This window comes from Tetrao urogallus, assembly GCF_951394365.1.
Source record: "Tetrao urogallus genome assembly, chromosome: Z".
Lineage (NCBI taxonomy): Eukaryota > Metazoa > Chordata > Aves > Galliformes > Phasianidae > Tetrao > Tetrao urogallus.
In genome coordinates, this window is record NC_136816.1 from 48,811,613 (window position 1) to 48,827,305 (window position 15,693).

Below are 15,693 nucleotides of genomic sequence, written 5' to 3' on the forward strand. Positions count from 1 at the left end.
ATATGCACGAGTAGGAAAAAATAAATAAAACAGTTAAAAACAAATTCGCTGAGTTTAAAACTTATACTCTTCACAAATTCCAAAGTTAAAGTGCTATCATGTGTATTTTCTTTGAGCAGTGTGAAACTGTATTAATGGAGTTTATGATAAATCTTTAACTATACCAGGAGAAGTCTATTTAAAGTATAAAAAAAGATGAGAACTAAAATAATACCTAAAATTATGAAGTATTTATGTGAAAATGGAACAGAAGACCAGCATTAACAGGATGTTAATGAAACAGAATATGTTCTGCTTCATTATGTTGTTATTATAAAAAAATATTAATCAAAGAAAGACTCAGAAAAAATTAATCATTTTCATCTGCCTGAGCAAGCAGGAACATTCTGATACATTAAGTCATCATTCCACTATCATCCATCCTATATCTGGAAGCCTGCCCACAGTGGGGAGGAGGGTGCGACTAGATGACTTCTAAGATCGTTTCCATCCCAAGTCATTCCATGATTCTAGCAGAGGTAATTGACAGTGGCAATAATGTAATTTTTAATTTACTGAGAAGCTAGAATGTAGGTGATTACAACCACATTTTAAAAAGTAAATTACATCTACTCATGGGTTGCAAGAAAACTGTTTACTTTTAAGCACATAAAAAAACTAAGAGGAATTAATCAATATACTCAGTGATACATTCGACACATTTTTGTTTCAAACTTTTTCCATCTTTTTTATTAGACAGAACTTCAACATGAATGTTAATCTGGATAGCATTTTTTTCTGCTCAGAAACAACAGGTCTTCAAGCATTTGAGGGCGTGACTTTTGGTGAAGCTATCTCAGTGGCACATACCACAAGACAATCATTGGAGAAGTTGTAAAATTGTAAAACAATACCTCTCCATCAGGACCAAGACCAGATGCCATGCCTTCTGCATTTTCTTCAGCCTTCTACAAAAAACGAAGTAAAGAGCATCACGATCAGTCACAAGAACATACTGAATACTTGATATTACATATTGAATAATTGATATTACATTTATATTATTGTGCACCACAAATAGGTCTCAATCCATGTCTGCAGTGTCTGGAACCCATGTAGTTTAGAAAAGATGGATACAGACAGATTTGCACACACAGCCCACTTACCACATGGTATATACAACACCTCCAGTCCTTGCAATGAATCTGAAAAATGGCTAGCCTTCTGAATTTCTCATCATGATCACAGCTCAGTGCTTACAGAGAGTGTCAACAGCAGTTTCCACGTGATTTACTCTTGATTTATTCTAAACTGATTTAAACTCAGTTTCAGAGGTGTCACTAAGCATCACAGATGATGTATTTCTGCATGTACTTTTAATTTGGGTATGTAAACAATTAATTTTTGGTCTGACACTAACTACCAGAACCCTTTGGAAATTCTTTGTGCTATATCTTAAGTTCAGACCACAGTTGCTCAATTTACAAATAAAAAGAAGTTTGATGGTAATAGCTGGAGTGAGTTGGATGTTTATCTTTCAAGACACTCCTCTGAGAAATAAGGTGTTTCTTCACCAAAGTCTGTCCTCATTTACCCTATTTAAAAATGTGGAGATGACATGAAAAAAATGGAAGACAGATGGCTTCTGAAGTGGCACTTCCCTAAATAGTTTTGAAAACAGCTAAGGACAGATGCAGCTTCTGTCTCATAACAGTGCAGACTTTGATACACTACAGCACAGTTTTACTTGGGTTACCAGTGCAAATAGATCACATTGAGAACAAGAACAGATCTTTCAAATTGTATTTTAAACAACTTTCAAGTACTGTTAACAGGTGCTATAAATTTACATAATTCTGGTTGTTTTATTTTGCTTTGCTTTGTCTTTTTTCTTTTAAAGCATAGACAAGCTGCACTTCTGAACACTGAGATGATCCTCAATATCTGTTTCCAATCAAAACGAATTCTTTGCCCTTAGAATCCATCTCCAAGGCACGAACTCCAGGTGAAAGTGCAGTAATAGAAATGGGCCAATTTTACATTTTGAAAAACTTGATTCTCATTTTACATAACCTTCATACTTCAACACACATACCTACTAAACTTTGTTAACTACTCTTTCTCTTGTATTACAAAAAAAAAAAAGACTAATTCAGCTAAGCCTACTTTTTGTCTAAAGCCTTTAAAATATTTATAAAATATAATCACAGAATCATAGTACGGCCCGAGTTGGAAGGGACCTCAAGGATATATAACATTTTTTAACAGAAAAAAATAACCAAAAGGAGAGGCTTATATACATTTTCCTGGACGATACAAATATCATTGGTCCTGCTCAATACAAAAGTAGCTGTTGCCCAGTTAAGGTCAACATCAATATGAGCTCAAAGGCTGCTTGCTTTAGCATTTCAGAGCAGCACGATCATCTGCTGACAGAGAAAGGAACTGTGCCAGATCTAAACCAGTTCATACCGAGTGGTAGGATGTTGCAACAACACATATCTGGCCTCAACTGCAAAGACTTCATTTACTTGAGAATATTACTTTTCCTTGGATGAACAAGGAGGTGGACAGACATCCATTATTTTGCATTTGAGACTGTCTCTAACATGTAGAGGTTGTTGCAAATTAGTTATAATCAGTGCTTACAACTCAAGCACACAACTAAAGAATACGAGGTTCACTTTGACTGCATAAATTTACACCTGGCAAAAGCAACGTGTATTTTTTCATGACCTATTACCTCACTGTGATTTGTAGGAGAAAATTCTTAGAACTCTTTTCATTCATTTCTCTGTATGAAACAAATAACCATGGGTGCTCATAGATTAATTTTCACTTTATTTAGATTATGAAGCACTTATGGGCACATATGAAAAAACTAGGAAAAACAACAAAAGACTAGGAAAAAGACACAGCAGACACCAACTTCAATGCATGCTGTAGCCATGCAATAACAAATTCACAGAATTCTAAGTCAGTAAAAGAGTAATATCTGCATGCACTCTCCTGTATTCCTAACAGATGAGCAAAAGTTTGATGGAAAGAGGATAATTAAAAACAACTATTAAGAGCTCAGATATTTTATTGCTAATCTTTCATTAGGTTTTAGGTCAAGAAAGGCCTGGACATTAATAAGCACTGTAACACACTGACATTTTACTTCAGTGAAAGAAAATCATGTCTTTATTGACACTGCTGTAAGATACTTTGTTCCTCATACATAGCTAAACTGAGAATCACGGAGACAAACAGCTCAACACATTATCAAAGGAATTCAAACATTTTGTTATAGTAGTAAATGTACACACTAGACTGTCTCCTCAGTACAGGAGAGATGTAAACCTATTAGAGCACCAAAAAATGAGCCAAGAGATGAAACTCCTCTTCTATGAGGACAGACTGAGAGAGCTGGGGTTGGTCAGCCTAGAGAAAAGAAGGCTCCAAGGGGAGCTGTAATAAAGAAAAGGACAGACTCTGTAGCAGGATTTGCTGTGACAGGACTAGGGGAAAGTGTTTCAAACTAAAGGAGGGGAGATTTAGACTGGATATAAGAAAGATGTTTCTTATAATAAGGGTGGTGAGGGATTGGCACTGGTTGCCCAGAGAGGTGGTGGATGCCCCATTTCTGGAGACACTCAAAGTCAGGCTAGACAGGACCTCCAAGCAACCTGATCTAGCTGCAGATATCCATGTTCATTGCAAGGAAGTTGGACTAGATGACCTTGAAAGGTGCCTTTTAACTGAAATGAGTCTATGATTCTGTTTCTACAATGAATTTTTACTGTGAATATACTAAATCAAGTCTGTTCTCACTGTACAGGTCAACAACTCCATTTAAGTTGTATCTTGACTACAGACGTAGGGGACTTTGTATACGTTAAAAATTTATGCTCAAAAAAAAGTACAGACATTCTGGAGGGTGACAGAAGAAACCACAGAGTATATTTGAGGTAATTAATCTCCAGAACTATCATTTTTCAGTCAGTGCTATTTATCATCAGGCTAAGCATGCTGCATGTGAACAATGCAGATACAATGTTTATACTTTTATCAGTAATTAGTAGCAAGTCAGGCATGGAAATGGATTATAAAAATCCTCTAAACAATCCTGCAAGAAATAGAAGATACTCAGAGGTCACAAAATGACAAATCATTACTGAATTATCCTTTCACACACAAAATTATTTTTTCAGAAATAACACTGTTCAGTTTTCACAACCAGCCATACAAAGATAATTTTTAAAAGCTTCAATTAAATTGTAAGAATGCACAATGAACATGCTACTGGCACGAAGTTCTCCCTAGTTATTTTCAGTGTACCTATAAGATGGACTGAGCCAAGTTTAGGAAGTAAACAACTAAAATTGGATTTGAAGACAACATTGCAGAAAAAGGCCAAGTGTAATTACTTGCCTTCTTTCTTCTCCTCCTCTTCTTCTTCTCTTTGGCTGCTTGTGCCTGTTTATGTTCCCATACCAGATTAGTCAAGTTAGCAACATACTCATCTGTCTGCTGCAATAGGTAGGCCAGGCGTCTATCTTTCTTTTGGTCAATCAGCTTACGGTAGCCTTCTTCATCTTCAGCCTAGGAATATGAAACACACATTATCCAATTGATAATACCTATCTTAAAAATCATGTGCTATTTTGGTTATATCATGATTTGCGTACGTGGACAGAGAGTCCACCAGAAAGTAGGCCCAGAGAGTCATACCATACCTGGAGGACAATTGTCTACCTAAGGCACATGTTTCAAACTTCTACCAATGACCCAGACTAAAAGATGAAGGGGACCCTAGTTAAGTTTGCATGTGACACAGAACTAAGGACATTAGTCAATAACTTCAAGGGTTGCGCTGCCTTTCAGAAGGACCTGAACAGGCAAAACAATGGGACAAGAGGAACCTGATGAAGTTCAAACAACACGGACAGGCAAACAGCTGCACAATAAAGGATATACACGTCCATTTATACAAACATTGATTTGGCAATGTGGTGCAACAGCAGAGGTCTACAGAATTCTGGACTATATTAGCAGGAATCTTGCCAAAAATCACAGCACGTGATAATCCCCACCTGCTTCTGCTTTTCAGACGACATGCAGACAATGCTTGAAATTTCCCAACCTCAGCATGGAAGATAGTGATTGAATTTGAAACAGTGGTGGCTGATGCTGGATTTTAGAAGGCACTTTTTTCTCCAGAAACGCTGCACAACAGAGGCCCAGAGAAGTTGTACCATTTCTAAATATTAGAAGTTTACAAGACATGACTGAAAAAAGACTTGGGCAACCCAGTTTGACCTTGATGCTAAATCTATTTTGGGAAGGAGGCTGGACTAGAAACATCCTAAGTTCCTGGCCAGCCTGAGTCACTCTGGAATCTAGGAATTATATGACTCTAGACATATCCAATTATCACACAGTAATTATTGAAAAATCTACAACAGTTCTAAAAGTGAAAAGAAATTAAAATAATTTAAAAAAAATACACACTGTTGACTCACATTCAACTCATTCAACTTGCTGTCAACCAGAATTACTGGACTTTTTTCTGTGATCTGTTCTCCAGCCTCTCATCACCCATTCTGGACATACATTCAGAATTGTCCTGTTCCATATGCAGAATCCAGCACTTGCTTTACTTTATGCAGTTGATGACTGCCCAGCCCTCCCATTTGTCAAGCTCTCTCCACAAGGCCTCACTACCCTTGGAGGAGTCTACAGGTTCCCCTAATTGAGTATCATCTGCAAATGCACTTAGTATTCAAGTCCTGAATCCCGATCAGGATTGGGAAAAAAAAAAAAAAAAGCATTGAAGATAGCAGGACCTCAAATGTAGCCCCATGGAACCTCACTAGCAACTGTCCTGAAGCAACTTGGCAAGTCTCCTACAACTGTCTTTTCAAAGACAGGAATTGCGTTTACCTCATGCCTAGAGAAAGAGTATAGGAATCAGCAGCTGAACTTCCATTTAGTTCTTTTTAGAGTACTGCAACATACCACAATGGGACTGAAACTGAACAGGCAAAGCAACCCAATTAACAGAACACAGTTTGCTACAGGAGAACTTAACTGAGCAGTCAGGCAAATACTTGCGAGGGCAAATCCCTAAACTGAAAGTACCTATGAAGTCCTATAACTAAGTTAAATGCTCAACCACAGTCTTTGGCAAAGTAGCTTTATGAGAAATAACTGGTGTTTGGAAGCACTGGCATCCTGTGTCATTTGCAGACATGTGATTCTACTTCATTTTTCTCGTAGTGGAGATCTTTTTTCTTTACCGTATTGTACATTAGACTGATTGAAGCCTAGCCTCAATGATACACTGAGGATTTTTTAAAGCATTACAATGCTATTTTTCAATTAGTTCTTTTTTTCCTTTACAAATCAATATTTTAATAGCTGAGTACACAGACTTCTGACAACTATCTCTAATTATAAAAATGCTCTACAGTGCAAGTTAGTATATAAACTTTAGAAATACCCTACTGTCTAAACAATTCTTCTTCTCTTAAGAGAGTCCTTCTTTGCATTTTGCACATGTTTTCATTTTTAAGTTTTTAATATTTTTCTATTTAATAGTTTCTACATATTGTCTTGTGATTTTTAAAAGTAAACTGTACAGTCCTTAACTCATGGCGGAAATAGATTTCGGATAAGAAATACATGAAATTATGTTTCCATCTGCACCCACTTTAGATACCTACTGTTTTTTTTCACTAGCATCATTTCAAAAACATGTCAATTCCTATTCAGTTCTGCTGGTGAAGTGCTAATAATGTTAGAACAGAGCTAACAAATGTCTCGAAGAAATCTTTCCAGTCCTAGTTTCTAATATGCTTGCACACACGAACATTAATATGTCTACACTTTACAATCCAGAATTATTTTAACCCCAGAAATGTTGACAGCCCACTCAACAGTTCCACAGCATTCTGGCAATACAACTGCACACAAAATCATTCTATGGTATCTTAAAAAAGGATACTGATAGTATGTGTAGGTAAGAGAAGAAAAAATCATAAAAGAACACAAAGGGGTCCTGGAGCACTAACGGGTAGAGCTTACTGTCACTCATTCTCGAGCTACATGCATTATTTACTATTATGGGTTATGTATTTTTGCATGTGAAATCAGTTTTATATAAAAGTTGGTGGGCAATACCACAAACAAACTAATCATGTGGAATCTCCAAAACTATAAAACTAGAAATCAACTTCAATATTTATATAGAGGACCAATAACCATGCAATTCTGCAAAATGCTAGTTCATTACGTTAATGAGATTAAGCGATGCAGTGGCTGTGCTAAGTTTTCAAGCTGGTAGACAGAAGACAAAAAAAAAAGATCTGCTAAAAACTGAAATGAACAGTGTCACACTGATTACCATACTTAAAAACACATAATCAAAGTATATCAGTTTCAGATTTATACTTATTAAGTCACAGAGGTTTTAGTCTGCAAAGAAAAGATCTGAGTATCTGAGACTGTCTATGAGATATGAAAAGGATACATATTAAAAACAAGTGATTTTCACTAAAATAATCATACCCGTCCTTCCAATCCTTACCATTAGTCTCCTCATTCTTTCTTTCTCAATTCTCTCAGTTTCTTTCTTCTGTTCACGTTCAGTGTTGGCATGCCAAGTTGCCACAGCTTTAGAAAGTTTCTGAATTTTGCCAGCCACTGACCGATGGTACTCCTTGAAGTCTTTAGCATGTTGCAATATGCTATTCAGGTATTCCTAGAAGGAGAAACAAGTAAGTGTAGGACCTGGACAAAGTACAGGATTTGAAATCAAGAACATAGGAGGTCTAACCTCACCATTTTCCAATTATTTAGTACATGATTTTGAGGTGTTTTGTTCTGTTTTTTGTTTCTTAAAAACTCCAAAGGTGAATAAAGTAAGTAACAGGTAAGACCAACAGAATAAAGAAAGGTAAATTTCTGTGACCAGGGAAACAGCTTGTAAGTTAAAATACCTGATGCTTCTGTCTACGCTTCCTCTCCTGTTCTATCTTCTGCTGTTTCTCAAGCTTTTCTGTCATACGGGCCTCCCTCAAAGTCTGGCGCTTGCTTCGTTTGTAGGCTTTGGAGTTCAGTGCTGTCTCCAGCGTTGTATCACGACGCATGCAGGCTACTACCTCTTGTCTCAACTACCAGTGAGAGAAAAAGAAAACACATTAAAAAAAAAAAAAAAAAAAAAAAAAAGGTTTAATACATGAAAAAAGAACAGGGGACCTCCCAGCCTCCTCCTTCTTTTATATTATAGTTCTAAAGACATCCAGCATTAGTCAGCTGCAATAGATATGTTTGTCTCTATAAAACTCATAACCCCCCAAAGGATGACAAAAGAGTTCATCATACATCATTTCTTCTTAACAAGATACCACAAATCATTGTTCTGTTTCAAGATAAAAGCTAGACAAGGTTCATAAAACACAAATGTAAAACACATATAACATGTTTTTCAGAGTATTGATGACTACAACGGGGACAGAAGAAAGAGAGAAATACCGAAGGCTTGGAACAGTACAGCCACAGTCACAGCACTGCAGCAAAGAGAGCCTGCTGCTTTTAATATGTCCTCTGACAAAACTTCATTACGAAGGAGTGCCAGGACAGCAGCAAGAAAGACTCAGACATCAGAGGACAACTACTGTCAAAGACTTCTGCCAGGAAGTATTTTTTCCAAACTTGTCAAATTACACGCCTACTTCTGAAAACTAGTTGAAAAAAAAAAATAATGACAATAATAATGACAACAAAATAATGACATGAAGTCCATGAGAACCTACCACAGTTTATCCCTTTCTGAAATTCATTTGCTTATGCATGCACTTAAGATCAAACTTCTCTCTTAAGTATGAAAATTAAATCAGTAAGACCAAAGCTTACGTGCGGCAGTAGAACTCTCAGAACATATCACAGTGAAAAACCACACACCACCATCACCATACAATTCTTCCCAAAACGAAGGAACTCATGACAAGCACAAAGAATGTCCAGAAATAGTAATCTGCTGGGATTTGTGTTGGAAATGTGTTTGCAACTTCTTCTCACCATTTCCTCTTTGTGCCACCATATGCCTCTTTATGAAAGGTACATTTCTTTGGTTACATTTTAAAATGTAAGAAAAAGCAGGAGAGAGAAAGGATACTTGCACATTTATAATAAGAAAACAAAGTCTAAGTTAAACATTTCTACTACATGCTCATAATTTAAGTTTGTTCTCACACAAAATCCCATTTTCAGGCTTAGTACTATTACAGATTCTCTTGCCAGTTCATCCTGTATTACATGAACATGTCTGGTTATAATCTCACACAATTTTCATTAAGAAAAAGGCATTACCTGGCGCTGGAAATTCAGTAACCTAAGTGCCTTCAACTCCACCGTCGCTTTGGTTCGCAGATCAGGGGGCAGAGAGCCTGGCAAGTTTTCCAGTTCCTGGATTCTGTGAGCAATTCGTGCTTGAAGCCTAAGTAAACAGAAAATTGCATAAGTCGCCCAGAGAAATCTGTATCGTAATACATACAAACCAATACAGTAAAAATAAGCAATTTATCTCAGATAGTTATTTGGCTTCTAGTACTTGCTTCTGAACCATGAGGATTTTGCAAAAATGGAAGTGACATTTGATAAACTTAACTGCTTTGAATTACCACACACTGGATTTAATCCTAGGCCCTTCTTTAAATTTTGACTAAGAGGGTAGGTGCGGAAAGCAACCTAGAGAATGCTTCTTACCTGTATCAGATACAATTGTTTTCAGGTTTCTTTGATGGGTACAGTTTCGTGTACTCTCCCCTTACAATTTTCTTTTGCACTCATTTGCAAATTCAAAAGAGAGAACAATGGACCAGAAGTCAGAATGACCTTGTTTTACTATATTTTTCACACTGACAAGCGAGATCAGGAAGCCAATAGTTACATGGTTCTTGTGAGTTTTACCTACAAGTATCCTTGTGAACTACGAATTTTGCCAGGCACTAAAATAGCAGACCCAAAAATTCTAAGTCAACCAAAAGTTGCATGTGCATGCAATTATGGATCATAACTTCTCAAACAGCTGCAATGTTTCTGAAATGTTCTCTTACAGGACAATTACAGCCCAATTCTGGTTTCACTGACTTCAATGAAATTTAGTCAGTAAAGAAGACACAATCTTTCCAAAATACTCTTCTTAGCTGTGGATGAAGTAAAACAACTGAGTACTGAACACATTTTCAGTTTATTATTTTCATTCTTTTTTGTTGGCATTGGGTGTTCCTTCTTGCTCAATAAACAAGGACAAGCACAAAAATTAATCAGGCCGCTTCCTATCATTGTTTAAGTTTAGGTAACTAAATGGATTAACCGTTTTTGCAAACAAATATGAAGTGGAATGTTCACTTACTAATTCTTTAAGAATTGTTTTGTTAGGCTACCACTGGAAATAAAATAGTTTAAAGTACCTCCAGAAGTTTGCAGAGTATAAAGTAAAGCAAAAGCAAAAGCTGGCTGGAGTTTGTATTTCTATCATGTAAATCGATCCTAAAAAATCCAAATGTACAACTCTCTCGAGATGTGACAAAATATAATGCAAGCTTACAGTGAGCTGTTGTGTCCTGTTATCACTCTAAGCAATCCACCTTGTATAAAAGACTTCACACAGCTAGCCATTTTCTTTCTCATTCACAAGGCTGCTTACTAATTCCAAGCTCATCTTCAAATTTCTCCAAATTACATGAAAAAGAGAGGTTTACACTAAGCTACACATAACTACACTTACTCTCTTCCATGTGTAATTACTGTCCTTTTACAATCCAGCCACAGAGAAAAAACAGGGAAAAAGAAAAACCAAAAAACAGCATTTTTAGCCACTACTCACATTTACTCACTAACACACTCACTAACTCACACAAAACCTGGTCTGTTCTTGAAATAAAGTCCTGGTCAAAAAAAACAGTACATGTTAATGAAAATCTAGACCACATATAAGGAAGAGTAATGAAAAACGGGAGCCAGATGGGTTACATATTAAATAAAAAAAAGGCATTTACTTGTCGATTTTATTTCACATTCTCTCAGAAGCATTAACCATATCATCTTGGGTACTAACAAGAATAGCATTTTCCTGAATAAGTCGGGAGGATTTTAGAAAGAATTTCATGGTAGCCACCTCACCTCAAGCAAATGTCCTAACTACTTGAACCATTTCACAATTACAGCCACATTCAAGTCTTTAAAGAGAATGACTGCATTTTCTCGGACTGTTCCTGTCTGTCTTGAAAAATACTAATGACTATAAAGTCAATGTAACCCAAGGAAAGAAGTTTTCCACATGACTTTTACTAGTGTAATCTCATCTTACTTAAATGATACATTTAATTATTCTTTGCCACTCAGCTATCTATCTTCACTGATGCAGAAAGCAGTTTACACATCTACAAGGAGATCCCTTTGCAATTAAACGATGTACACATCTTCCTCATTAACCAAGGTCAACTACAGAGGTTATGTTTGTGCATTCCAGCCTCTCTTGCAGATGACATACGAAACAGGGACTTTGCAGGTAACAAAAAGAAGCTAGTGACAGTCTACAGGACACTGGTTTTTTTTCTTTTAATTAGCACTGAGAATGTGGAAAAAAGCCTTTCCACATAACAGAGTAACTCTAGAATACACTGGTTAGTAATATTAAAAAATATACTCACTAAAATGGAAAAGCAGTACTTATTTTAAAGAGAGGGCAAAGAATTTTATAAGAGCACAACATGAACTTATCACTTCAACAGGATTTCAAAGACCACAAGCTTAACAGTTCTGCACATCCCAATACTTTAAACTTCCTGCATTAATCAGAATTTTAAATATCTGGGTTCCTCTTCATCCACCATTAGTCATACAGAGATTAACAACAGTTATCAAGTAATACCAATTTAACACATACCACAAACAGCTTTCTGGCCCAGTCACGTGAATTTAACAATATTAACTCCCATTTTCCTTCCCTTTGTTAATTTATGCCAGAACCCTTTTTTTAATAATTAAGATCAAGGACCTTCAGAGAGAAGAAGTAGTATGCTGATGTTACACCAGTCTTAAAGCCTTTTCAACCCATCAATATGTTACTGATCCATAACCACTTCTCTATCCGTGTTAGTCAATTTAACATGTGGTTAATGGATAGGATCTCTGTATCTTATTTTCAAGTGCTTACTTGATGAATTGTCAAACTACATGATTTCCCAGTAGTGAGGAAGGGAAAAAAAAAAATCTCTGTCACTGAAATAAACTATCAGATGTAATTTCTTCAGTGTATTTCGGTGTATTTCACATTTACAATATTATATTGTGTGCAAGTAAGACACACTCTAATACATGAACCATATAAATGATCCATAAAAACATGGAAATGTGTATACAGTAGTTTATATCCTCCTCCAAAAGTCAGCTGTTAACCAAGTAAGAAGTATGTGCCCTGAAAACAATGGTCAAACACCATAGTAATTAACTTTTATCATGACCCTGACGAATTAGCAGTAAATTAATGTGAAACTGTGTTCCCGTACGATCCAGGTCACAGAGTAAATACAATAGTTGTAAAGAATTCCAGTTCTGGTCAGATTCAAAGCTCAGCCTTCCGCAACAAATCAGAATACCTTTTTGGTCTGTCTTTCGAAATACAGATCACTAAAACGTCTATGTTGTAATTCTGTTTGTTCATTAAAAACTCATTTCATTTTCTAGGTACTGAAGAGCATAAAGCTTTATCAGAAAAGTTAACTACTGAGAGAACTTAAGAGGCAAAAGTTTCATAAAACCGTCACTAACTTCAAAGGTTATCAGGATACAAGCTTTGTACTGTAAAGTGTGAATAGTTCATGTTTCTGCATTGAACTTCCCTATGAATGAAAAAAATTCCAGAAGTTACAAGTACTCCGGTATGCAAAGAAAACTAACTTCTAGGAACACTCAAGATTAAAAAAGCTTGGGTCACTATCTAAAAATTACTGTAAAGAGTAAAAATGAAACTGTACTTTTACAGAATTCCTATCAAACTTCCACTTCACTTCCACCATCACAAAGATTCAGATATTTAGAACCTGATAAATATGCTGTATCTACAGTCAGTTCTAAATATTGAATATAACACTTATTTTCTGCCAATTCCTATTTCTTCTGCTCATGCATACTAAGTCATAATAGTTTGGCATAAACAGTGCAACAGAACAGGGCTAGAAAGACTAAAAAATTTGAGATAACTTATGCAAAAATGGTTGCACTGTATTGATTACATGATTCTTGGATCAGGTTAGTGCTACAGTCATTCTCTTAGAGGAACTGTGGAACTGCATAATTCTGTGTTTTACTTACTGGAAAACATTTTAGAAAACAGCAATAAAACATTGAAATAGCAATGGCCTAAGGTTAAAAAAAAAAGAACTACAACAATGATATGACATAAAATTACTTAAGTATTATTTTATGTAGAAATTGAAAGCTTTTCTGTGATCAAAGCCTGTATTCTGAGCATAGTACCACATACTAAACAACTTCATGGTGCTTTACCTTCAGAAAGTGAAAGCCATTAAGCCTGTCTTCAGCACGATCATCATTCTTTTTGGCTACCTTTCTGTTAGAAACTCATTATTACAGTAATTGGAAAATGTTCTATCAGTTCAAACCAAGAAAACATGCTGTGTGGTCTCTTATCACCAATGGATAATGATTAGAAACAGTTCAGGTGCAGGTCTAGACCCTTCTTGCCCTGCGGATTCTCCAGGCTAACTATTGATGTCTTAAGGGTCTTGATGACAGGCAAAAAGCTAGAGAAGTCTTTATCTAATTCTGAAAGAAATGTTATCCTCTATAATTTATATGAATATAAATCATCAACGAATTGAGGCACACGGGAGGCAACTTTTAAGACCATGGTTTCCTGGTAACCTCTTCTTTAACCTTGCTTTTGATCTCCTTACTCTTTGGAGTTCAGCCAAGTTCATGATCACACTAATAAAATTTTCTCTAGCCACTAACTTTTATTAGCCTTTTGACTTCCATTATTCCCTTTATAACTCATTTGTAATTTTGAAAACTTCCCACACTAAATTTGTTTCTCTGTAGATTACGAGGATTTAGATTTCCTAACTTTTGTCTTTTGAAGCGTCCATTAATACAGTAGCCAAGCAGAGTTCCTGAGCCTGCTTTAAACTTAGTTGGTTTGCAGTGATACTAACACACTTTCCTACTTTCTAAACTGAGATGGAATTAGATTATCTTCTAGTGTGATGTTTCTACATTTCTTCGACATACTTCCTCTCTGGATACTGTATTTACTTGATTGTCACTACTACCTTGGATTGCAAGGACTCCCTGTCCAGAAAGTGAAAAATAACCTGCATGTATACTTGAATCATATTATTCACTTTTACCTATATTCCCGTTCTTGAAGAATTTCAACAGGGTCTAATCCTTGTGGCTTTTGAATAGGGCTGATGCGATTCTGCTTTTGCTGCAGCTGAACAATGGGGGAAGGCTGTCCAGGTGGTGGTTGTGGTACAGAAGGCCCAGGCATAGCAGCAGCAGGCTGGGCAGCAGTAGGGGCAGGAGAAGGCCTCCCACTCAGAGATGGTGCAGGAAGTTTCTGCGGTGCACTGGAGACACTCATATCTGGAGTTTGGCCTGAATCATAAAAAAAATACTTATTCCTAACATGAAATATGGAACACAGGAAGAAATTAATGACAATTTCTGCAGAAGAACGTGAGTTCAGAAAAACATTCAAAATCACCAGACAAACACACACTTATATACACTTCATTCTGTATTTTAAAAAAGATCTACTGTCACAGTTCTCTGTCCTCAGATTTACCCACGAGCAACAGCAATGTATAAGATTCCTGCTGAGTGAGGAACAAATTATTCTGGTCTGTAATACTATATCCACCTTTAAATTTCTCTTAAAAAATAAATTCAAAATATATTTTTAGTAATTTCTAATGAATTTCAATACAGTCCTCCTTCTACTTTCAAACCATAAATGAGCCTGTAAATCCAAATCTAAATATTTTTATTCCAAAAATTATTCTCACACTAAAATGTGAAAAAAAATGTTACAATGTTCTTTAGATCTCAAAGACCACACTGTTCTTTCAAAGGAATTAAAAAAAATAAAAAGCCTCATTCTGCTATGTATGAGTTTGAAATTTGAAAACTTGAGTTTACAGCAACAAAGAATACAGTTGAAAGACAAGCCTCCTGCAATTAAGCATGCTGAGAATACCACTTAAGTATATATTTTATGGGTGTCCCTCAGGCAGCTTCTGTATTTCACTTTGATTTTAAAAAGGTGCTTGATGTTCAGGCCATCTAACCGCAATAACTTCATCTGGCCAGGTCATTCATAGATGAATAAATGGTTGATTCTCCTTGATATTTAAGTCCTAGGTACAATAAAGATCATGCTATTTTGCCTGTATTACTTTTAACTTTCCCTTTTTTTTTTCCCTCTATCTTTTTCTTGGTCTCTACCTACTCTGTTTCACCTTAACTCTGTGTATAAAATAATACGAGATTTATGCTCCCCTGTACCTTCATTCCATGTTTTAGGAGTAATGGAAGCTGTATGTCCAGGTATTCCTGCAGCAGGCCCTGGTCCAGCTGCAGCACCACTCATTGCATGCATCCCAATACCTAACAATTTGACAGAGGAAAGAATCATAT

The 15,693-nt window shown here is 36.1% G+C and overlaps 1 protein-coding gene across 3 annotated transcripts in view; it reads right to left on the minus strand.

The window, feature by feature from the left end:
• SMARCA2 (SWI/SNF related BAF chromatin remodeling complex subunit ATPase 2) overlaps positions 1 to 15,693 on the minus strand; it is a gene marked incomplete at its 5' end in the record, with an annotated part of 94,772 nt that overhangs the window by 63,108 nt on the left and 15,971 nt on the right. Inside the window, 7 exons of one of the 3 annotated variants that reach the window (XM_079548347.1) lie at positions 894 to 947; positions 4,396 to 4,566; positions 7,553 to 7,726; positions 7,965 to 8,138; positions 9,337 to 9,463; positions 14,403 to 14,652; positions 15,562 to 15,630. In XM_079548347.1, coding sequence (XP_079404473.1) covers positions 894 to 947; positions 4,396 to 4,566; positions 7,553 to 7,726; positions 7,965 to 8,138; positions 9,337 to 9,463; positions 14,403 to 14,652; positions 15,562 to 15,630 — 1,019 coding nt within the window. Of the gene's footprint in view, positions 1 to 893; positions 948 to 4,395; positions 4,567 to 7,552; positions 7,727 to 7,964; positions 8,139 to 9,336; positions 9,464 to 14,402; positions 14,722 to 15,561; positions 15,664 to 15,693 lie in introns of all 3 variants that reach the window. The other 2 variants (XM_079548346.1, XM_079548345.1) reach the window with 2 other exon arrangements.